This window comes from Choloepus didactylus, chromosome 2 (genome assembly GCF_015220235.1).
Source record: "Choloepus didactylus isolate mChoDid1 chromosome 2, mChoDid1.pri, whole genome shotgun sequence".
In the NCBI taxonomy this organism is placed as follows: Eukaryota; Metazoa; Chordata; class Mammalia; order Pilosa; family Megalonychidae; genus Choloepus; species Choloepus didactylus.
The window spans coordinates 85,953,144-85,977,757 of NC_051308.1; the positions used below are offsets into that span (position 1 = coordinate 85,953,144).

General features: G+C 42.4%; 1 protein-coding gene across 1 annotated transcript in view; it reads left to right on the top strand.

Moving 5' to 3' along the window:
* SEC16B (SEC16 homolog B, endoplasmic reticulum export factor) overlaps positions 1 to 24,614 on the top strand; it is a 145,114-nt gene that overhangs the window by 82,996 nt on the left and 37,504 nt on the right. Inside the window, 9 exon segments of the mRNA XM_037825279.1 lie at positions 12,018 to 12,365; positions 13,649 to 13,761; positions 14,520 to 14,640; positions 15,389 to 15,497; positions 17,430 to 17,574; positions 18,242 to 18,393; positions 18,763 to 18,824; positions 19,651 to 19,786; positions 21,430 to 21,660. Coding sequence (XP_037681207.1) covers positions 12,076 to 12,365; positions 13,649 to 13,761; positions 14,520 to 14,640; positions 15,389 to 15,497; positions 17,430 to 17,574; positions 18,242 to 18,393; positions 18,763 to 18,824; positions 19,651 to 19,786; positions 21,430 to 21,660 — 1,359 coding nt within the window. The 5' untranslated portion in view covers positions 12,018 to 12,075.

Consider the following 24,614-nt stretch of genomic DNA (forward strand, 5'->3'; position numbering starts at 1 on the left):
ATATGGAAGTTCTTTGAAGTCTCATGCTCATCTTAAAAATTAATGCAATATTGAAATTCATTCCATAATATTTGTATTTGTTTTAAATTAAAATATTGTTTTAAATTACTTTTAGAATAAAATGGATTCCTATCCTGTGGCATCCTGCATTGTCCCAGGGGCTATGATTACTCCAGTGTAAGAAGCACTGGGATGCACTTTCTTGGAGTTTCTAATTCTGATGTTCTCACCTTAGACCATCCTTTTTCTTCCTGTGTAGTTGTGTGACACAGTTTCTCCAGTTTTTCCTTAGCTCTTGGCTCAGTGCAAGCACTGGATTAAGTGTCAAGAAGGAGTTGGGGATTTCACAGCAGTAACAAAGGGTCACCTAATCCCTTACTGATGACTTATATAGAATACTTCCTAGGCACTTCACAATATTTCCAGAGAAATGATAATAGTTACCATTTATTGAGTATGTACCATATGACAAGTACTTTGTAGATTTTTAAACTACTTTTACCCTTGTAATAACTCTGAGAGGTAGGTTCTGTCATTACCCCATTTTACAGCTGAAGGAAAGGAAATGCAGAATGATCACCAGGTTCCCACAGCCAGCAAATAGTGGAGCTGAGATTCAAGCCCTGGCAGCTTTATTCTAGTACCACTGAGTTTTTCTATTCCTTTAGGAAATTTTACATTCTGTTGGTCTTGGGGGTTTGGAAAACACTCCAAAAATATTGTGGCTCTTTATTTCATGTAGTCATTTCATTCATTCCAGGCTGGCTCACCCCTGTGCCATATAGAGCTTGAGGTGGGGTCAGGAGTCATAGAGACATCCCTTTGCTGCCCGACTCATCTTGATTCAGGGGGCATCAGTAAAATGAGGGGTGAGGAGAGGAGAAGGTGGGGTCACCTCTGCCAAACCCAGGCTTATAAGGAAGAATGGAGTCATTCTTGAATGATATCCTGCTTCTCTAGCTCTTAGCCCCAGAGGCAGATGCAATGAGGGCAGGTTTGTAGACAGCTGGGTAAGGTGCTGTTTAATGGAGCCATTTGCCAGGGCTCATACACAGGATTTTCTGATCCTGTAGGAAATCTGCATTGTGCCCAAACATTCACTTCTAAGTTTGTGGTAAGGGTAAGAACCCCAGGATAAGCACTGGTAGCCTCCAGGGCCTGTGCTAGGGATGACACACAGACTAATTGTCTCTAGCCCTCAGACTAATATTTCCTGGCTCACCTCCTTCCTGATAACTGGCACTGCTGGTTGGCACATGCTGTTCTGCATCTTGCCTGCCACCCACCTCACCTGAAGGAAGGGGTCAAAGCCTTGGAGCCAGTCGCTGGCTGAGGCTATGAGCTCTGTGTGTCCAAGGCCTGCTCCACAGCGTGGCTTTGTCTGCTGGAGTCAAGTAGCTGCTCTGCACTCAACTTTCTCTCCTTGACTCATTCTTGGAGTCTAAGTTGTGAGATGCTTGTTGACTAAAAAGAGCCATAATGTATCAGATGTTATTGGAAATGCAGTTGCATACATAATCCAGTCATTCCCACTTTGACTAAGATTTTTTGTGTGTGTGATTTAATTTTTTCTTCCATTTTCCTGTAGAAGTGGTTCTCTTTAAGAATAGCTAGGGACCTCAGTTAACAATATATGCAGACAATTTTTGTCCATTTATGTCTGTTTATGTCCTGGGAGATCTTTTCAACCCCTCTTTTGTCAGCCCCTTTGACTCATTGCTTCATCATTCTGTTCCTTTCTCTGGAATACTCCTATCAGTCCATCCAGGCTGTGGAAACTACTAGATAAAATAATACAGTATAGGGTGTCACTGCCATAAATTTAAGGCATCTAATTGTACATAAATAAAATCCATATTGAACTCTTGTCCTGTACTAGGCACCGTGCTAGGCCCAATGTATAGAACACGGAACAAAGCACAGATGGTCAGTACCCCCCTGGAACTTAAAGTCAGTCTAGATGTCCAGTAACAGCTGTGTTTCCAGCCCACTTGTCACTCTGAAGACATATTCCTAGTTAAAACCCACCCCTGTTTTCCACACTGGTCATTCCAAACCTTCTCAGTTTTTCTCAAGTCTCTTACCAAATGTGCAGTCTGCTCTCTAGCCAGTCAAATTTGGCATCTATAGCCATGGGACATGAATTCTCCATTTCCAGTCTCCTTATGAATGAACTGGTCTGCATCAATGCCCGTCTTTACCTCCTTCCTGCCTTTACTGAGGAAAGTCCCCTTCCTCTTAGCTAAACTTATCTCTTACACTCTGGAGCCCAGGAGACAAACCTCTTCGGAGATTTGTTACTTCAGCAGTTGTGTTTCTTTTCCACATCTTCCATCCCTCCATAAGAATCAGAATTTAACCCTCTCTAGTCTTGTTCATCCTAAACCAATTCTTCAAACCTGAGTGCCTCACAGTAGCCCCAGCTACTACACGGTTTTCTTCATAGCTATTACTGCTAGAAAGAGTAATTTATAATTGCTGTCTCCTCTTCCTTACTTTCCATTTGCTACTTAAGTGGTTTCTCTGTCTATTCCTTCTTTCCCATGATCATACTGCCACTGAAATCATTTGTGTTAAAGTCACCGACCCCCCACCCCCCCAGTAGTCAAGTATTGTGATCCAGGGAACACGTTTTACTTGTTGCCTTTTTTGGTTTTCTCCAAGGTTTTGCATTGTGGGCCACTCTCCCATTTTTGAATCCATCGCCTCTCCTGTGTTTCAGGATGGTACCATCTCCTGCATTCTCTGCCTACCTTTTGGATACCTCCATAGTACTTTTCATAGGCTCTTCTTTCTGGGTCCATATCTTAAATGTTGATATTCCTTGTAGCTCCATCCTTGGACTTATCTTCTTACTCTAAGCTTTTCTTAGGCAAAACTATCCATGCCTGTGGCTTCAACTACCATATCCCTCTCTCCTCCTCAGACCTCTCTCTTGAGTTCTAGACTTTTATAGCCATCTACTTATGACTATCCTTACCTCTGTACCTCACAGGCCCCTCACAGTTAGCATGTCCAGAACTGAATTCATCATCTTCCACACTAAATGGGTTCCTCTTTCAATATTATTTATTAGAAAAAAAAAGGCAACATGATACCCTCTCCAAGGCCTGAAAATTTGGGGTTGTCCTTGACTTATCTTTTCCCACATTATCTGTAATCGACAGAGTACCAACTCATGATGATTTTATTTTATAAATATAAAGAAAATATGTCTGTCCCCCTTCCTCCATCCTCTCTACAACTGCTCTAGCTTAGGTATTCATCTGTCTTGTTTGATTTATCAAATAGCCTTGAATGGCACATATCCTCATTCCTTGTGTTGTACCTCCTGCTGTGCTTCCATTAGAAAATCACTGATACATCCATGAGAATAATGATTATGTGGTATTATGATTGCATATTTGAACATCTACTGCTCCACTGGACCGAAAGTTTCATTAGGGCAGGGGCTATATGTTATTCTTCCTTGTATCGTCAGTGGATATGTCAATGCTGGGGGCAGAGTAGGTGTTCAATAAACATTTGTTTAGTGAATGAACCATTTGACCTCTATCCAGAAAAGCAGATTGAGCACAGCTAATCAATCATGGATGCTTTGGGGAGCCATTGCCCATTTTAACAACTTGGGAGTTTAGATACTGATGTACCGCATGTTTGGACCTAGCAGTGATTAAAAAATAATGATACTTGGTTTTGTCTTTTAAAATAGTACATGTTAAAAAAATAATACATGTTAATTGTACAAAGGTTAGAAAATATGGACAAGGAAGAATTGGAAAACAAAATCACCTATAATGGTTTTATCCAGACAGAGATAACCACAGTTACCATCTTGATGTAGAGCCTCTCAGTCTGTTTTCTAACTTTTTACTTGCAGTTAAGGAATGGGGTCAGGCCTGGGGGACGTGTCAGAGCAGATGAGCTATCTTTCCGAGAGTAACCAGTGGTTACATTACTGAGCTCATGGATTCATGGCAAACCTGACCTGGATCTAGGTTGGTGTTCACACCTGTCAGCCCTGTTCTGGTGGGTTGAGATCAGTAGCATCATTCTCCTGGCAGGGATGAAATTTTTGTTTGAAGCAAGACCTTGGTTGAGGATTTGGGAAGGAGAACAGGGACTGGGAAAGGAAGTTCACATAAGTTAGCAAGGTTGCAATCTCAGTGGATGGTTGGAATGCAGAGGAATGAGTCATGAGGACAGGACACTTGTGGGGGATAATGTGAAGACTGTAGCTATTTGTGTACGAGGGAGCCTGGGGGAACTGCAAGGGCACTGCAACCTGGACATGGGGCAGCAACTCCTGGTAGGGACTGAGCTGCTAATATGTTGTCAAATGTGGGTAAATTTGGTTTAGAAATTGGGAGGAATTGAGTTAAAAGACCAGTTTAAAAGACTTGTAACTGCAGATGTGTAAGGCCCAGGAAGGCAGGGGCTGATCAGTCCCAAACCTTTTGGAGTGGGAAATCCCACTACAATTTATTTCATTCCATGACCCATATAAGTGTTGGATGCCATATGTCTATATAAAATAATTAAAGCTAATTAAAATTAATTTTGGTTGGTGAGTGCTTGAAGAGTTTCCATAATAACTCTTGAGATAATTAGGGATGCTTTGGGATGTCACAAAAGGAGTATTTGGAATAACTGGGCTAGATATTTAAACCAGAGATGTGCAATGAAGGGTATTTAATGACAGTTCTGCAGTGGAAGGAATGTTGAATTAGATACTAGGAGTTTGGGATTTTTGTGCTAATAAACTGACCCTCTGGAAAAAAAACCCAAACCTTGCTTTGTAGCATTTGCCAATTTCTGTGGTATAAATACTTCCTCTATGGTGGAATTCAAATTTCCAACAGTTTAAAAACTAGCTCACAAAATTCCTGAATATTTAACAATCAGCTCTTGCAAGCTGGTGAGACAGTGCCAGCACACCAATATAATTCTGACTGAGCTTCTATTTAGTTTTGTGTTCCATTTCTCTGGATCTTAGTTTTATGATCAGTAAAGTAATGCAGTTGAAATAACCTCTGAAGTCCCTTCCAAAGTTAACATTCCTATAACGCAGCCGGCATTATAGCGGAAGGACTAACATCATGTTAGAAGCCAAAAGAGTTGAACTTTTATGAATGCTACTGTGATTTTTCAGAACATACAGTGTGATACCTGAATCTGTGTCACAATCAGTCCTGATATGATTCCTGCTATCAGTGTATGTGTGTCCTTCTCCAGTACTTCTTTCCAGGAAGATTAACAAGGCAGTGTGGCCATTAGTGAGTCAACTTTCATGGCCCACCAGCGAGGTAAGGAAGGATAATCCACAGTCAGAGAATTCTACACCCAGTTGCCAGGTCCTAGAAGTCAGTTGAGGGGCTGGAGACAGAATCTTCTGGCTGATATGCCTTTCCCTATCTGAGCCTGTGACACAATAATGATGGTTTTCCCTGGACTAATAACAACACGAGAGATTCATTTACACTGAGCTTTTTTTTTTTTTTTTTTAATTTTATTTTGAAATAAATTCAAACTTACAGGAACAGTTGCAAAACCAATACAATGCAGAACTCCAGCATACCCCGACCCTCCTCCCCCAATACCTGGATCCACCAACTTTAAAATCCTGTCATACCACCATTTCTTTATTTCCCTCCCTCCCTCCCTCCCTATTATCCGTCATCTATTGCTCTGTCTTCTGAACATATGAGAGCAGGCTGCACACATCCTTGAACAAACAACGTGATTCACATATACATTTACCATGAACAAGAAAATTCTTTTATGCAATCCCATTAAGCACAGCTAAGAAGTTCAAGAAATTCAACATTGATACAAAGCTTACATTCTATATTTCCTTTTTTTTTCTTATGTCGCAGCTCTGTCCCTTTGAGCCTCCTCTCTTCTATCCTCAGATCCCATCCAGGATCATCCTTGGCATTTAATTGTCATTGTCTAATTAGACTCTCTCTTTTTTTTTTTTTTTCCAATTGTGGGAACATATATATAGCCTAAATCTTCTCATTCCAACCTCTCCCTAGCATTCCATTAGTGGGATTAATCACATTTAGAATGTTGCAATGCTATCACCTTCCCACCATCCATTACTAGAAATTTTCCTTCACCCCAAACAGAAACCCTACACTCATTTCTTAACTCCCCATTGCCCCTTCCCCTACTTCTCGTAACCCATACTCTACTCTTCATCTCTACGGTCATATTCTCTGATACTTTCTTTGTGTTTACCGTGGGGCTTAAATTTAACCTCTTAAATGTATAACAATCTTGTTTTTCTTTGATACCAACTTAACTTCAATAGGACACATAAACTATGTTCCTATACTCTTCCATTCCCCCACCTTTATGTAGTTCTTGTCAAAAATTACATATTTTACACTGAGTCCAAAACCACTGATTTATCATTACCATTTATGTATTTTAGATCCTGTAGGAAGTAAATAGTGGAGTTACAAATAAAAAATACAGTAGTATTGGTATTTGTATTTACCATGTGATCTTTACTGGAAATCTTTATTTCTTCATGTGGTTTCAGTCAATTGTTTAGTGTCCCTTTCAGCCTGCACAATTCCCTTTAGCATTTCTTATAGGACTGATCTACTGGTGATGAAGTCCCTCAGCTTTTGATTATCCAGGAATGTTTTCATCTCCCCCTCATTTTTACTCTCCAGGTGTTTGTGAATTTTATAAGTCTCTAATGGTTATTGACTTCTATTTGTATTCCATTGTGGTCAGGGATGTGCTTTGAATAAATTCAATTTTTTAAAAATTTATTGAGGCTTGTTTTATGTCCCAGCATATGGTCTATTTTGGAGAAAGATCCGTGATCACTAGAGAAGAATGTGTGTCCTGGTGATTTGGGATGTAATGTTCTATATATGTCTGTTAAATTTTTCTATCTCTTTCTCTCCTTTCTTTGTTTCTCTGTCGGTAGGGCTCCGTTTAGTATCTGAAGTAGGGCAGGTCTTTTATTAGCAAAATCTCTCAGCATTTGTTTGTCTGTGAAAAATTTAAGCTCTCCCTCAAATTTGAAGGAGAGTTTAGCTGGATAAAGTATTCTTGGTTGGAAATTTTTCTCTCTCAGAATTTTAAATATGTCGTGCCACTGCCTCTTGCCTCCATGGTGGCCGCTGAGTAGTCACTACTTAGTCTTATGTTGTTTCCTTTGTATATGGTGAATTGCTTTTCTCTTGCTGCTTTCAGAAGTTGCTCCTTCTCTTCAGTATTTGACAGTCTGATCAGAACATGTCTCGGAGTGGGTTTATTTGGATTTATTCTACTTGGAGTTTGCTGGGCATTTATGCTTTGTGTATTTATATTGTGTAGAAGGTTTGGGACGTTTTCCCCAACAATTTCTTTGAATACTCTTTCTAGACCTTTACCCTTCTCTTCCCCTTCTGGGACACCAATGAGTCTTAAATTTGGATGTTTTATTTTATCTGTCATATCCCTGAGATCCATTTCGATTTTTTCGATTTTTTTCCCATTCTTTCTTTTGTTCTTTCATTTTCCGTTCTGTGGTCCTTGAGGACCCTGAGTTGTCGTTCAGCTTCCTCTAGTCTTGTACTATGAGTATCCAGAGTCTTTTTAATTTGGTCAGCAGTTTCTTTCATTTCCATAAGATCATCTATTTTTTTATTTACTCTTGCAATTTCTTCTTTATGCTCTTCTAGGGTCTTCTTTATGTCCTTTATATCCTGTGCCATGCTCTTCTTCATGTCCTTTATATCCTGTGCCATGCTCTTGTTGTTCGTCTTTAGTTGTTTGATTAATTGCTCCAAGTATTGTGTTTCTTCTGATCTTTTGATTTGGGTATTTCGGTTTGAGTTCTCCATATCGTCTGGTTTTATCATATGCTTTAAAATTTTCTGTTGTTTTTGGTCTTTTGGCATTTGCTTTACTTGATAGGGTTCTTTCAGGATATGAAAAATACCAGTCTCTAATTTGTCAGATCTACAGCTTGGTGGCGTATACTTTCTCTAACTAACCAGCAGATGGCATCCGTGAGTCACCTATTCCCTTCAAGTCAGTTCTCCCCAACTTTGTGTTTGTGGTGTGTGGGGGTCTGATTCTTGTGGGGTTCAATTGGTGCACTAAGTTTGGGTGTGTTGTTGGTGCTGTCCGCCCTGAATGTGGGGCATGTGTCTGGGTGGTTAGAGAGGCAGGGGAGCTTTAATAATCAAACCTCCCAGGTGTTCCCACAGATTTAAAGCTGTTGCAAGAGTCCAAGCCTTCACCTCAGTCCCGCCACAGATCGTCTCTGCCGCTGACCCACAAGTCCTTGGTATTGGCGTAGGGTCCCTGGGATTGCTGAGCGGGTCCCCCTTCTCAGCCGTGCTCTTCCAGGACCTCTGCTGAGGGAAGGCTGTGCCACGTCACAAGTGCACACCGGCCCTCCAGGGAAGCCCTGGGCCACCAGCCCATGCAGGGGCGTTCCCAGCCTGCTGTAAAGATGGTTGAATGGGGCGTGTTAATTTCCCCCTTTTTGCACAGCTCCGCCTTCCCAGCTCCAGGACAATTAGCTGTGGGTGCACTAAAGGCCACTGTCCATGGCTGATATTGTGGTGTCCATGGTGCTGCGGGAAACACTCCGTCACACTGGGACCCTTGGCGCGGCTCTGGGCTTGGCCCCAACCCCAGGCAGGAGCGTCCCCAGCCTGCTGGGAAGATGGTTGCAAGGGGCACGGTTTCTTTCTCCTTTTGGCTCCCCTCTGCCCTCCTGGCTCCAAGATAATTAGCAGCGGGTGTGGGAAGGGCTATCTTCCATGGCAGATATTGAGGCGTTGGCACAGCCTGTTCCTGCCTCGCTTCACTGCATAGTTCTCACTGCCGTATCTGCAGCCGCTCCCGGGATTTTTTTTTTTTTTTTCTTAAAAAGAACTAGTCTATCTCCAAACGCCAACCCACAGTTTTCCCACACTGGAGTATGGCTGCCAGACTTTCATCTGAGTCACTCACTCATTTCAGAACGTAGACTCCCAGTTTCACCAAATGCATGGTCCCTGTGGATTTAGCAGACCTTGTCTGGCTGGTGCATCGCTGGAACTGGTGTTCTGGGTCACTTTCTGGCTTTTATCTAGTATTTTTTATGGAGATGTTTTTTTGCCTTGTCTCATCTAGCCACCATCTTAGTTAGGTTCTTCTACACTGAGCTTTTTGAAGGCATAGACTGTGTCTTTCATATTTATGTGAGCCAAATTCTGGCCCATAATAAGAACTCAATAATTGTTTGTTGAAGAAAAGAATAAATTGCTTAGGCCTTTTTAAAAACAAATTGTGAATTTTTAAATATTAATTCAAAAGTAGACATGAGCTTCTTTGTGTTTACCTTGAAAATACCGATGTTTTCTTCAACTGTGAGAAATTACTTTCTTGTTATAAAAGAAAATTTTCAGTGCCCTCAGTTCAGTATTGGATCTTTAAATCTGCCTTCCAGCTAGGTGACAGAATTGGTTACACAGCCAGAATCCAAAGGAAAGAAACAGGAATAAGAAAAGCCCAAACCAGGCACACCAGGCATTTACTAACGACCAGTCAGTGTTACCTAGCCCCTGACCAGACTAGCGGAATTAACTAATCCCTATTGAAAGGCAAAGATAATATTTATTTATAGAGCATCTGTCATGTGCCACTTTACCAACATTTAATTTTCTTAATGATCCTCATAAGCTAATTGTTATTCCCATTTTAGAAAAAAAAGAAACTGAGACTCAGAGAAGTGATGTAAGTGGCCCTTTGTGGTAGAGCTAGCAAGTGGTAGAGCCACAAGCCAACACCTCAGAGGTGACATACTTCTCACCAGACTGGGCTGCCTCAGGGCTTTCTGAATTTCCTCTCTCTGTTGTCGCTCTTCCTTGTTTGCTGTGGGAGTTTGGATGCTTTCTTTTGTGAGTGAACCTGGCTCAGCCCACACCAGGCAAACAGAAGCATGAGCCTCTGACAGAGTTCTGAGCAAATATGCTAAGTCAGGTCTGCCCAGATGAGGTAGTTGGGCTGTACTTTGCCCTAATGAATCAGCTCCAGGGAGGCTGGGAGTTGCCAAGGTAACTAACTGGTTGTAGATTTGAGGGCCAGTTAAGCCTGGGTAGATGTGGCACCCGGACTTTGACAGTCTCCAAGAGGAGAGGAGGCACTCTTGGGTCAGGTCCCTGGAGCTGTGCTGAAGGAAGGTAGGAAGCCATCAGAGCAGGTGTGTGGGAATGCTAGGTCCCTTGTTTTCTTTCTTTTAGCTGTGCTTGCTGTGCTGTCTGATTAGGAAAGACAATATTGCCCTGATTGGGGGCAGGAACTATCATTTCTGTGAATGTTGTGAGTGTGACCTGTCACTGTACATGTTAATTCCTCTATTTTGGGAAGCTTAGGTGCTTTTCATCTGGTATCCTTTATTATAAGGCCTAACTTACTGGGGTTGATATCTTGTGGAGACAAAATGAAGTGATTTTGGTGAAGACTTTGTGTATTGCACTTTTGTAGCTGGGGTAGGATTGTGTAGTGAAAATAGCTTGGGACAGGGTGAAAGTGGCTTTCTGCTTGTTGCACTTACTTTTGTCCAAATGGTATTTAGTTCCATGGGCCTTCAGGAAGGGCCTTTCACTGTCTGGGACGTTTGACCTTCCTGGGTTTTGCTGGAAAAGGCTTTCATTGCACCTCCCTTTTTCAAGGAAGTGGCCTGACATGGGAAAGAAGATGCCCTGAGTTGTGGCTGACATTGAGGCAGAAGACTCCTCTGTGCTTTGCTCTTTTTGTGTGTTCTGAACTGGAACTGCCGTCTCACAGCCCTTGACTGATAGTTGTGGGCCCTGGCTGCATGACAGTAGAGCAGAGTGACGCCTTGGTTTCGAAACACACCCTTTTGACCTTTTGTTCTGATATGGATTTTTATATTAGGCTGGGAATTGCAGGTTTGGGAACAGGTGAATTGGATTGATCAGAATCTTGCAACCTAAAGTGATTCCATTGGGAGAAAAAAGGTGGGGGCTGACTGATTTGGTATATGCTCCAGATACAAGAGAATCCCTAAGAAGGAGCAAGATCTGATGTATCCTTTCCCTTTGGAGGCAGCTGGATGCAGGTGCTCTTCAGGGGTACTGATGTGAGCAGAGTGGGAGGGTGTGGGGAAAATTAGTGTGATGTTGAGGTTGACTTGCAGGTTTTAAAATCTCTGCTAGGAAGTAGTATCAAAATATGGCTCTCTAGTTTCCCATGTGAGCAATCTCAAACTTGCATCTTGTTGGCTCCCCTGGAGGACAGGTAAGGTATGGTCGTATTATAGGGTTTTCTTATAAAAGGTTAATTTAGGGATTCAGAGAAGGCCTAATTGGGAGGACATTTCAGCTTCTTTTTGTTTAAGAAATGTCCTCAACCACTCATGCTACCATAATATTCATCTTTGACTATCCCACAGTGCTGAGGCCATAATGATAGTGCTAACTACTATTTATTGAACAACAAATATAGATCAGGCAGTGTGTTAGACATTTTTTTCATAATTATCTCTAACCCAACAATAATGCTGTAAGGTAGTTATTATGGAACCAACTTTATGGGTGAGGAAATCAAGGCTTGGAATTGTTAACTAACTTCTCTGATCACACAGGCAGTAAGTGGCAGAACTAGGATTTGAACCCTGGTCTAGCTTCCTCCAAGGCCCAGTCTATTTCCATGGATACCACAGGGCATCCATAGAAAATGTTGAAGAGATATTTGCTGGTGGAATAAATCAACATTTATTGAATTGGGATACTTTGATAGTATTTTTTAGTTGCATCTATACTGTTGTCTGTCTTCCATGCCTGCCACATCTAAATGTGCTTTTTAATTTTTTAAGCAACATCAGTATACTTGTCTCTATATCAGTACCCTTGATGTTTGCTTTAGATAGAAGATTTTGGAGGACTATAACTGCCTGTTAATCTTCTTTGCATAAATTTGAATCAATCACTGTGTGTAGATATGGGCTTAAGATGCTGATGATGCTGATGATATGTATATATTATCTACAGGAAGATAAAATAACCACACAACTGACTCAAAACCCAAGGGAAATTCAGAGGGTCAGGGATGGAACCTTGGGTGCCCCAGCGGCCTCCTCAGCTGAGGGGAAGACCCACAGCACCATCACAGGATGTGGTTCGACGGCTGCAGAGAGATGGATACGACCAGCCCGTTGCTCACTCTCGGCACAATGGAGAGAGGTTCCATCAGAGGCAGGACCTCCGAGGGACCCCCCAGCCATACCAGGACCCCAGGGCAGACCACCAGCAGCCCCATTATCCACACAGGCCTGGGGAGTGGTACCAGCCAGTGTCCCGGCTTGACCTTTATGAAGTTGGTTGTCCCAGGTATGCAAGGTATGGTTTTAGGGCTTGGACAGGATCCGACTCTCCTGCTTATGAACAAATTGTTCTTTTCCTTCTTCCTTGTCCTCTTATTTCTCGTCTTTTTTTCTTCCTTCTCCACCCTGCTACGTTGTCTTACCTAAACCCTTTCTTCTTCCAAACTGGTTTTGGGTGACTAAAGACCATTATCTCCCTAGCAGAACTTCTTCAAGAAGCCATCACAGTGTGATAGGGAGGAGATGGGTTAGAAAGAATAGTGAAATGCAGGAGAGTAGATGGGACCCTCTTGTCCTGGGGTTGCAAAAGGCGAAATTTGTAGACTGTGGAAAAGCTTTTCCTAGTGACCCCTATGAAAAGTTCCTCATGGACTTTGGACTGTTCTGACCCAGGATTAACATGACACCATCAAGAAGAGTCGTATTGTGAGAGCTACATTAAAAAAAACAGTATTGAGTGAATTCGTGGGTCCTTTTTTTCTCATCATTCTCAGAGAAAACAGATATAAACTTGCAGGTTCCAAGTTCAGAAAGAAGAGGTCTCAGATAATTTCAGGTTGGAGAATCTGGAATTCCTGCTCCTGGGTTCTAGTGATTGCACTGGACTTGATATTTCATGGGATGTTGGAAGCCATCAGTGTTCTACTTCAGTTTTTCCAGGTGGGATGATGTTTACCTGCCTACAGTTTTAGGGTTGAAATTATGATAATTATTGTAAAGCGTTTTACACCTACAAAATACTAAAGGATTATTAATTAGTAAGAATACTAACAACATGGTGTTCCTTTCCCCAATATCTCTTGGGTTGTTCACCTCTCAGAGGGAGGTATATTAAAGACAGAGGCAATAAAAGGAATCATATTTAAGATGGTTTAACTTGATGTTTTCATCTATCGTATGCATTGAAATTATACTGATTTATTGGGTACTTGAATAGCCATCTCATGAAAGGATTTTCTAAGATCACATCAGGAAAGAGTGTTCTAAGATAACATCTCCATGTAGTTTTTGGATGTGTGTTATTTGGGGAACAAATGGGCAACATGGAGAAAGAAAATGACACTTGGCTGTGGTTTTACTGTAAAAATCCAGCCCTTTATCCTATAAGAGGGCCTTTCTCGTGCTCTGATTCTGTATTTTCTGTTTATATGTTCCTAGAATTAACTTTGGTTTTTAAGCTGATTCTAGATTGGGGTTACAGTTCTGCCCCCTGAACTTTCTATTTTGCCAAGCCCTCCATTGGTTTCTTTCTTTACCACTCCCATCCTTGAATGATTGGACTTCTTTGTGATATTTTAGGCCAGGCTATGAGGATCCCTATCAGAGTTATTATTCCCCTATCCTAAGGGAAGAATATGATTATGGAAGCTATTACTATCATGGACATCTGCAGCAGCGACAAGAGGAAAGAGGTATGGAATAATCTTCAAGCAGCCTTTGGGATTTGGGGATGGTTCAGGCCAGGCTCAGAACCTCATCTTAGGCAACCTGCTGGGCTGAAGTAGGGGCCACCTGTCCCCCCTCTCTTCTTTCTTAGCTAGATGAGGCTACAGCAAAGACACTTACTCCTAGATGCCTTGAGGAGAAGAGATAGGAAGGTGTTGTCTTCTTTTGTAATATCCTATTGTTATGTTGCTAGTGGTTTGTACTTCACCTACATTTTTCCTGCTGCTCCTCCTTATAGCTGAGATTATAGTCTCTGACCAATTCACATGAAGTCATTTATCAAGGGCATCAGTGTGTGGCTGGGCTGTAACCATCTGAGGTCTGAGTCTGACCATCACTTTACCCTGAGGGCAGCAGATATGCACAAATAGGAGTTTTTAAACCATCACCAGAAGTAAGGCTTTGGGTGAGTGATAAAGGCAGTTTCTGACCTGCTAGTAAAGAGAAATCTGTTTCAATGTTGAACATACACATATATACACTCCCCACGATCCCCACCATTGTACAATTGTGTGGAGCAAGGCTAATTCTTTCAGAGAGGTCTGAGGAGGCATTTTACAGACTTACATCTTTAACTCTTACCCATCAATTTAATTCAATTTGGCAAAAATGTTTTCATACCGACTGTGTTCCCACAACTCAGCTTCACGGCTTGCTGGTGTCTTTCTGAACTTTCAGAAACAGGGAATGACCTGTCTTCATTTTGTTTTCTCTGAGGGTGCAGTTCCAAGGCAAGGGAGTCCTTATATCTGGCATGAAGATTATCAAAATCAAAAGTACCTCAGTGAACATCACCATGAAACTCAGAATAGTCCATTGGGAATAAATCATGAGACTCAGTTCCAGTAAGTATGAAAAAAGAGGCCAGTTCAGCATGATTCAGCCAAACTCAGACCACGTTAGGCAAATCTTATGGTGTCTGGTGCTGGCTCCCTCATGTCTGGAAGCCAGTCTGCTTTTGTTGTAGCTGAAGGGGTGGGGGCGTAGGCCAGGATGGTCTGGGCCAGCTGTTAACATGCACCTGGTGAAGAGAGAGTCTTATCTCTGAGAGGCAGTTCTAGGACCTGGGCTAATCTGATGGTCCTGTGAGGTCATTTGAGAGCTATCCTAGGAGGGTCTTGATTCTGTGTTGGTGCAGGGCAGATGTGGCCTTGCAAAAGTTCTCATGATTGGGACCTGCCTGGGGGTGGGTACTTCTCCTCTGCCCATTCTTGAACCCCAAGAATGGAGCATCCCCCTTGGGATAAAGCAGAGCAGGGAAGAGACTTTAGCTCAGGCAGCTGTTCTGGTACCCTTAACCCTGGTGCCTTTCCCTGAAGGCCATTCTGGGATGTTAGGCTGCAGGGACCAGCTCTTCTCTGCAGGGTCTGAGGTCACTTCAAGTAACTGCACTATGGAGGACAAGCAGTCACTCTTGTTTTCCTGGTATTAATAGATGAGGTGGTAAATGGGAGGAAAATGCATTTCCCTGTGGCACAGGGGCTGACCTGACACCTCCCATTTTTAAGCACTAAAGCCTGCAACAGAGAGCAGCTAAGCCTTGCCCGACTTTGCCTGGGATACCTTCTCACCCTTCCTGTCATTTTGCTTCAGATCTAAGAGTCAGAATCCTTATCAAGACAGTCCTGTTTGCAACTCTGGACAGGAGAGGCCTGGGGAGCTGTTTCCAGAGAGTCTGCTGCCCGGGGCCCAGAAGAATAAGGTAACCTGAAGTGACATGGGGGCTAGAGGCCTGGGACAGTACATGGCAGTTGGCATTGTCAGCAGTGGCCGGGCGGGGCCCTTGAGGGCAATGGCCAGAAGTCTGGGGGGTCCCAACCTCCTTTCCTGGCAGAGCCTCCACTCACACCTCCTCATTTCCCTATCTTCTTGCTTCAGTCTTACAGGTCTAGGGCCTTGATCCAGCCTTTCTGCATTTTTGTCAAAGTGGATCAGGTGCTGGGAAAGAGGTGCTGTTCTAGTTTGCTAATGCTGCCGGAATGAAAAACACCAGAAATGGACTGGCTTTTATAAAGGGGTTTTATTTGGTTATACAGTTACAGTCTTAAGGCCATAAAGTGTCCAAGGTAACACATCAGCAATTGGGTACCTTCACTGGATGATAGCCAATGGTGTCCAGAAAATCTCTGTTAGCTGGAAAGGCATGTGGCTGGCATCTGCTCCAAAGTTCTGGTTTCAAAATGGCTTTCTCTCCAGGACGTTCCTCTCTAGGCCGCAGTTCCTCAAAAATGTCACTCTTAGTTGCTCTTGGGGTGTTTTTCCTCTCTCAGCTTCTCTAGAGCAAAAGTCTGCTTTTGATGGCTGCCTTCAAACTGTTCCATCATCTGCAGCTCCGCTCTCAGTTCCTGTGCATTCTTCAAAGTGTCCCTCTTGGCTGTAGCTCCTCTTCAAAATATCGCTCACAGCTGCACTGAGTTCCTTCTGCCCGTCAGCTCATTTATATGGCTCCACTGATGAAGGCCCACCCTAAATGGGTGGGGCCGTGCCTCCATGGAAGTATCTCATCAGAGTTATCACCTACAGTTGGGTGGGGCGCATTTCCATGCAAATCTAATCAGCACCAAAACATCTGCCGGACAAGACTGCATCAAAGAATATGGCTTTTTCTGGGGGACATAATACATTCAAACCAGCACAAGTGCCACTAGGTAGTAGGATTTGATTGTTTTTCTGAGACCCCAGTGGATTAGCAATTTGGTTTACCCAGGAAGTGGAAAGTTGTTAGACTGTTTAAATCAGGCCTGAAAAACAGGGCTTGAAACCTTTCCTGACTCTTCCATCTCTCTTCTCTAAATTCTTACTGCATGCACCAGCTGGGCCTCAAAATGGTGCTCATAGCTTTTTTTTTTTTTTTTTTTTTTTTTAATTTTCTTTAAATAAATTTGTTGTTTTGGAATAATTTTAGATTTATGGAAAAGTTGTAAAGGTGCTACAGAGACAAAGTCTTAATTCTTGGCGGTCATGCGTTAAGTTTTCTCCCTGATTAGATTTTTATGACTTTTCAAGACTGTTTCTTTTGTATATCTCCTGCTTAACAGGGCAGGGCTCATACTGTAATGATTAATAGTAACAACAACACAATAGCAGCAACCACAAACATATGTACAATACTTCACAGTACGCCAAGAGCTTTTGCATCCCTTGTTTTACTCATATCCTCTCAGAATATAAGTTCCATGGGAGCAGGGACCTTATTTTCTTGTACACCACTGTATCCTCAGGATAAAGCACAATGACTGGGGCATAGTAGGTGCTCAGTAAAGAGTTGGGAAATAAATACATGAATAAATATTTGAGGTACATAAGGAAGATCTGATGACCGATATTACAGATGAGGTATTGAGCTCAGAGGGGCTAAGTCACTTGCCCAAGGTCACAGCAGCCAGGCATTGACAAAGTTGAGATTCGAATTCAGGCCTCCTGACCCAAAAGCTGCACTCTTTCCACTAGGCCATAATGTGTCCCTCAGTAAATATCTGTAAATTGAATGAACCCTTCTTCTCCTTTAAACACATCCACCTCCACTGTATTTGTTTGAAAAAGTGAATGTTGTTTCTTTGACTTAACATTTGTGAAGACCAGCTGTCTGGTCTTCTGATTCTTCCCATGTATTTTTATTGTCTTTAACTTCCAGCCATCAATAACCAGTGAGTCCAACCTTCTCCAGCAGCACGAGTCTGGTCTTAGCTCCAGCAGCTATGAGCTCAGTCAGTACATGCTGGATGAGTCCGAGCAGTATGATACTGTGGCTGCAGCAACTTGGAGTCCACTTCAAGCAGGTGGGTATTAACATGATCAAAGGAGATGTTAATTCTGATGGAGAAAGGGCCAGGTGGCAAGTCTCTTGGAATCAACCCTTAACCCTATTTCCAAGAACAGATCATTGTCTGCCTTGTTTGCTTATATAGGCAGAAAGGTCAACTTGATGGCACCGTCATTTCCCACCTATCCACTTATAATGGAGATTGCATCATAGCTGATTCTTAGAAGGGAACACTACCCCTAGCCATCATCAGGCTTGGAAAGGAGGCATATGAGAGGTTTTTTATGTACAGGAAAGCTTTGTAAGAAAGTGAAGACCAGAGAGAATTAGGTACAGCAAAGACAGAACACAAAGTGTAATTAAGTGTAATTGCTTTGTGTGAATGTAGGAGACTTCCCATGAGATTATGGTCTCCAAGAGCCAAGAGTCCATGAGAGCCAGAGGCTCCTTGGCCTCTCACCATTGTTGGAAATTTGGTGGATTATCTTTTGGACCAAATCATTAAATCCTTGCATTATATTCTGACGTTTTCTTGGAGCCTTAAAATCTGACTTGGAGCCTGGGCTTTCTCTAATTATGTAGCCCATGCAGAATCTTATCTTGGTCCCAGGTCAACTGGGACAGAAATATGACCGTGGCAATGGCAGTAATACTGACAGTGTCAATTTGTGTCTCTTGGTCAGAGGATGCTTTGGCAGCTAGTCCCAAAGCACCCATGAAGTTCTACATCCCTCACTTGCCTGTGAGTTTTGGGCCAGGAGGTCAGCTGGTATATGTGGGTCCCAGCTCTCCCACTGATGGGCACACGGCTCTTGTTGAACTGCACAGCATGGAGGTAAACAAGATTCTATACCCCTGGAATGCCAGCACACTGCTCACCCAACTACTTTTAAAATGCTTCTCCTGCTTCTCTTCACCTGAGCCTGGCATCTCCAAGAATGGGATGTTCTTTTGGGGAGCTGGGCCGTGCACCCCCTGGGTTGGGGGTGGCTCTTTTTTGGAAGCAGTGATGCTAGAGTTATACTTTCCCTGATGCTATTGGCTCATTTTTTTTTTTTTTTTTTGCAGCAGAATAACTTAGTTTTGACCCTCTTCTTTTCCCCAAAGTCACTGAATCACATCCTAGGACCATGATACTGGCTTGGACTGAAAAGGGCATTGGGTAGACGTAGCCTCAAAGACCAAATCTGCTTTTTTGTTTCAGGTTATTCTTAATGATTCTGAGGAACAAGAGGAGATGAGAACTTTCTCAGGACCTCTGACCAGGTGAATTACTGTAAGAGCTGCCGAGTAAAGGGCACTTGAAAGCTGGAAAACTTTTTCCTTAATCAGTGTTTTGGGGATTTGTTCTTGGCTTCCTTGGAAGAAAATGTCTATCCCTGTTGGAGTAAAATTCTCTGTGCTACAAGATAGAACAATTTTGACAAGCCTCTCCATAGTTGAAGGGCTATAAGATAAATTAACATAAAGGTTAAAAAAGCTAAAAATCTATTCCATTTTGCAGAGGTTACATGGTAAGAAGCTTTAGCATTTGGTGTGATTAATAGCTATTAGTAGAAAAGTGGAGCACAGCCTGGGAAATCATAGACAAATGGATCATGGTGGAAAAAAATTCTTGCAGCCATGGCTTTTCTGGAGAGAACATTGTCAGCATTGGAGTTACTGAGAAGTGTGCAAGTCTGCCCTCTGCTGAACTGAGCTAGAACTGCTTTTAAATTCCTGGTCATGTTTCTGATAAATGTATTCAGGATGCCCTTTGTTGTAGAGAGAGTCCTGTCCTGGCTGGGTATCTGAGTACCTGGGTCTGAGTGTTACCATAGAGGACAGGTCAGTTAGGCCTCTCTCAGAAGTCACTCAGGGCTCTGGGCCTCAGTTTCCATTGTAAAATGGAAGCGTTGAACAAGACAATCTCCGAAGTCTTCCAGGTCTACAAGGGAACTATCATGCGTTCATTACTGCAGTTCTGGGTTGTCAACCTTCCATCTCAATCCCAGCCCAGCCTGTGGCTCTTATGCTCCAGGAGAACCTTGGGGTCCTGTATAGGGGAAGTGTCTGTCCCGCTCACTGTTTGCAACCTGAAATCTCTCCATAGTGAAGATGTACACAAGGTGGATATCATGACATTTTGCCAGCAGAAAGCAGCTCAGAGCCGCAAATCTGAGATCCCGAGGAGCAGAGACTCGGCACTACTCTGGCAACTGCTGGTTCTCCTTTGTCGGCAGAATGGGGTTAAGTATTACCACTGTCTTGGGGTGGGCAGGCACAGACCAGACTGAGGCAGATAAGGATGGGCTTACGGCACGATTAGGAAGCAATATTAAAGAAGCAAAATATTGTCCCAAGGGAAAAACCTGCTCAAATGCCAGCTAACTTTTCGTCTGCTGCTCTACTTCCCTGGCTGGGGATTATTGTATAGTTTCTGGGTTATTACACCAGCCAGGTAATACACTTATGAAATTGTAAATATTTCTGACAACCTTTGGGTCTCCTGAAAGACAGAAAATAACCATGATGGTGAAGCTGAATTTTGAAGTACAGTGGTACCTCGGTACTTGTCGTTAATTGGTTCTGGGAGGTGCAATGAGTACCAAAAACGACGGGTACCAAACAAATTTTTCCCATAAGGAATAATGTAAATAAATTTAATGTGTTCCCAAACCAAAGACGATGACATTTTTAAGGGAAAATGTAAAAAGATATGGTTGTATATCATTACTTTAGATACTTAGATTAAATAAAATAAAAACTTCACTTTACCTGTACTGAGACGACTCCATGGCCTAATGTGATGCTGGGAGGAGAGTGGTGAGGAGCAGAGGTTACATGGACTGTTGCTTGGAAGGAGAGTCCCCCTCCAGTAGAACATCAAGCACTTGCACTTCAGGTGTCCTTTCTCTTTTCTGCCTTTTTTCAACTTGCATCATAGGCTCTGACACACTCTTTGTCACCTTCGCTAAAAACTTATCCAATGAGGACTGCTTCTGTCTTCTTTTCAGTGTTCCTCGAAAATGTGAAATTGTTTGGTCATTCAATAAATTCACATTTCTGCTTGTCAGAGCTTTGTCTGGATGGTACTTCTCCGCAAAGTGTTGAACTTCTGCCCATTTTGCACACATTTCTTTTATAAATCAACTGGGAACATTCTCCTTTATCTCCTCCTAACTTGTAGAAATCTCTTCAACCACCTCTTGTTGCTGCTCCTTCTGTATTTCCTGTAGCTCCTCAGTGCTGAGCACTTCACGATGTTTCCCCACTAACTCCTCAACATCAGCCTGTTTTTTAAATCTCTTCTTTATTCTTAATGATGGTGGAGACTGTTGTTCTAGGCATACTGTATTCCCTAGCAAGAACACTCCCATAATTGCCTATTGTTTCCTTTTCTTGCTCCACAGTGGTGCGAAATAATTTTCTTTTCTGCTCAGTGCTATCACTGCTCATTTTCTTTGGACCCATAATGAGAAAAAAATGTGCAAAAATACACAAAATGACCACAGAAGCTAAGATAAGACTCCAAGGGGATGTGCACAGGGCAAGAACTACTGCGTGACTAACACGTGACCCTTTGTTTTGGCTGGAAAGCATAGTCAGTCATGAGGCACCGACGCTTGTGCATTGAGTATCAAACGAACAATGAGTACTGGGACAAAACTTTCACGTCAAAATGTGTACCAAATTCAACAAGTTTCAAAGCAGTCGAGTACTGAGGTACCACTGTACAGCAATCCAAGAAGGAGCTACCTTGGGTTTGTGTTTGCATGATTTGCCTCTTTATGAAGAAGGCAGATGCCCTGGTGCCTCCTTTTCCAACCTGAACTGCCGGCTTGAGGACTGTTAAGATTCTTCTCCTAGGGTGACTCTCTTTGCCTTTCAGTCCATGGTAGGCTCTGACATAGCTGAGTTGCTGATGCAAGACTGCAAGAAGCTGGAGAAGTACAAGAGGCAGGCCCCTGTGGCCAACCTCATCAACCTGACGGATGAGGACTGGCCAGTGATGAGCTCAGGCACCCCAAACCTGCTCACCGGGGAGATCCCCCCCAGTGTGGAGACGCCTGCACAGATTGTGGAGAAATTCACCAAACTGCTCTACTATGGAAGAAGGAAGGCAAGTATGTCCCCCACATGCTTGTCTTTTGTTTCTAAAAATGTAACCATTCTCTCTCCCCACCTCTCAAACCTCCCCTAATCATACGAGTTATATGAATTCATTTTAGAGCATTTGGGAAATTCAGAAAGGCACAAAGAAAAAAATAAAACACCTATAGTCATACCATTAAAGAATAACCACTGTTAACATTTTGATAGGTTTACATCTAGCATTTTTCTATGCGTATATATAAAAGATAAAATTACATGTATAATTATTTATTTGTCTCTTTTAGTTAACATTATGTGGTGAATTATCCCATTCATAATATATGCTTCAAAAGCACCATTTAAAAATTGTTGTATAATAACCCATTTTATGACTGTATCACATTTTATTTAACTAGTCCACCATTGTTGAATATTTAGGCTGCTTACAGATTTGTCACCATTATTAATTATGCCATTTGAATATTTTGCTATGTGAGTTTTGGCTGATCTTTTATTATTTATTTAGGATAGAGTCCTAGAAGTGGAATTACTGGCTTAAAGGGTATATACTTTTAAAAGGTTCTTCCTATATACATCAAATTAGTTTCCAGAAAGTTTTTTTACATGTGGTACCCCCAGCAGCTGGTAGCTAAGATATACCTACCATTATTAAATAATTTAATTCAACAGATGAAGAATGATAACTTGTTTAATTTTGAAGTTGAACTCATGCTTTGCAAAAATCCTAAAGTGAATTAACAAAATTATTTGTGGATATATTCACATGTTTCAGAAGTCAAAAGATGGGGGGAGGGGGCAAGATGGCAGCATAGAGAGGAGTGGAATATAGTTAGTCCCCTGGATCAACTAATAAACAACCAGGAACAACTAGTAAATAATTTGGAATAGCAGCTGGGGGACAACCACGACTGTCCACACATTGTACACCAACCTGGATTGGGAGAAATGCCTGAGATCGCAGCATGAAATCTGTAAGTAAAAGCTGCGGAACTGCGCTGAGGGCCCCTTCCCCACGGCAGCCTGAGCTGCAAAACCTTGCTATGGTAGAAACTAGCAGAACTCTCCCAGCAGAGCGAGCAAATATAGCTCAGCTGAGCTCCAACTGGGGTTTTAATTAACAAATGTGGACTGCGGAATACAAGCTACAAAACCCCAATAAGCAGGCAGAGGCTTTTAGTGAGGACTGAGCTTAAAAAACCAGAAGACTCATCTGTCCTGGGAGGGGGAGCCCAGAAGACTGGGTGTTACCTCTGGCTGATAAGTGAAACTGGGGGGCATGTACTGGCTCCAGAAAGGGGCTTTCTGTCCCTTTTTCTCTCTCTCAACCTGAGGGACTCAGAGGAGAGAGCTGCAGCCATTTTCAGTTCCCAGCACTCTGACCCAGGCAGGGGAGGAGATAACAGAGTCAGAGAGACAGCAGTTTAAATGCAGATGAAAACTCCTGAGGGGGTTTATCTTCTCTAAAAGTAAGGAGGTGGGGCCCAGCTTTCCCTTCAGAACCAGACCCCAAAGCCTGGGGAAAAAAGCCAAAACAGAAACTAAGGAGGCCATGCCTCCTTACACCAGTGGGGTGCAAATAGGCTGACAGGTGCCACCTGCTGGGCAGGTTAGGAAAAGCACAGTGACTGGAGACCTCACAGGAAAGTCTGTAATTCCTCTAAAATACACCCTGAGTATAACCCCGTTCTGAGACCTGAAACCGTTCTGGTCTGGGAAAACTGACTGGGGTAACCAAGGAAGCCAGATGCCTAGACAACAGATAACTACAGTCTATACTAGGATAAACAAAGATATGGCCCAGTTAAAGGAACAAACTTACACCTCAATCACGATACAGTTGAGATATGGTTTCACTTTAATGAAACAATCTATTAAAGATTTTCAAAGAAATATGCTAAATGAAATAAAAAACCAAATCAATGAGTTCAGGGAAGATATAACAAAAGAGACGAAGGCTATAAAGAAAACACTGGGCGAACATAAGGTAGAAATCAAAAGTTTGAAAAAACAACTGGCAGAATCTATGGAAATGAAAGGCACAACACAAGAGATGAAAACCACAATAGAGACATACAACAGCAGATCTCAAAAGGCAGAAGAAAACACTCAGGAACTGGAGAACAAGACACCTGAAATCCTACACACAAAAGAACACATAGTGAAAAGAATGAAAAATATGAGCAACATCTCAGGTAATTGAAGGAGAAGAGAAGGGAAAAGGGGCAGAAGCAATAATAGAGGAAATAATCAATGAAAATTTCCCATCTCTTATGAAAGACATAAAATTACGGATCCAAGAAGCTCAGCATACCCCAAACAGAATAGATCTGAATAGGCCTATGCCAAGACACTTAATAATCAGATTATCAAATGTCAAAGATAAAGAGAGAATCCTGAAAGCAGCAAGAGAAGAGCAATCCATCACATACAAAGGAAGCCTGATAAGACTATGTGCGGATTTCTCAGTAGAAACCATGGGGGCAAGAAGGAAGTGATGTGATGTATTTAAGATACTGGAAGAGAAAAACTGCCAAACAAGAATCCTTCAAATATGAGGGAGAGTTTAAAATATTCTCAGACAAACAGACAATGAGAGAGTTTGTGAACAAGATACCTGCCCTACAGGAAATACTAAAGGGCGCACTACAGACAGATAGGAAAAGACAGAAGTGAGAGGTTTGGAACAGAATTTGGGTGATGGTAGCACAGCAATGTAAGTATCCTGAACAAAGATGACTGTGAATATGATTGAAAGAGGAAGGTTAGGAGTATATGGGACACCAGAAGGAAAGAGGAAAGACAAAGACTGGGACTTTATAACTCAGTGAAACCTAGAGTGCTCAACAATTGTGATAAAATATACAAATATGTTTTTGCATGAGGGAGAACAAATGAATGTCAACCTTGCAAGGTGTTAAAAATAGGGTGGTACTGGGGGAAAAATACAATCAATGCAAACTA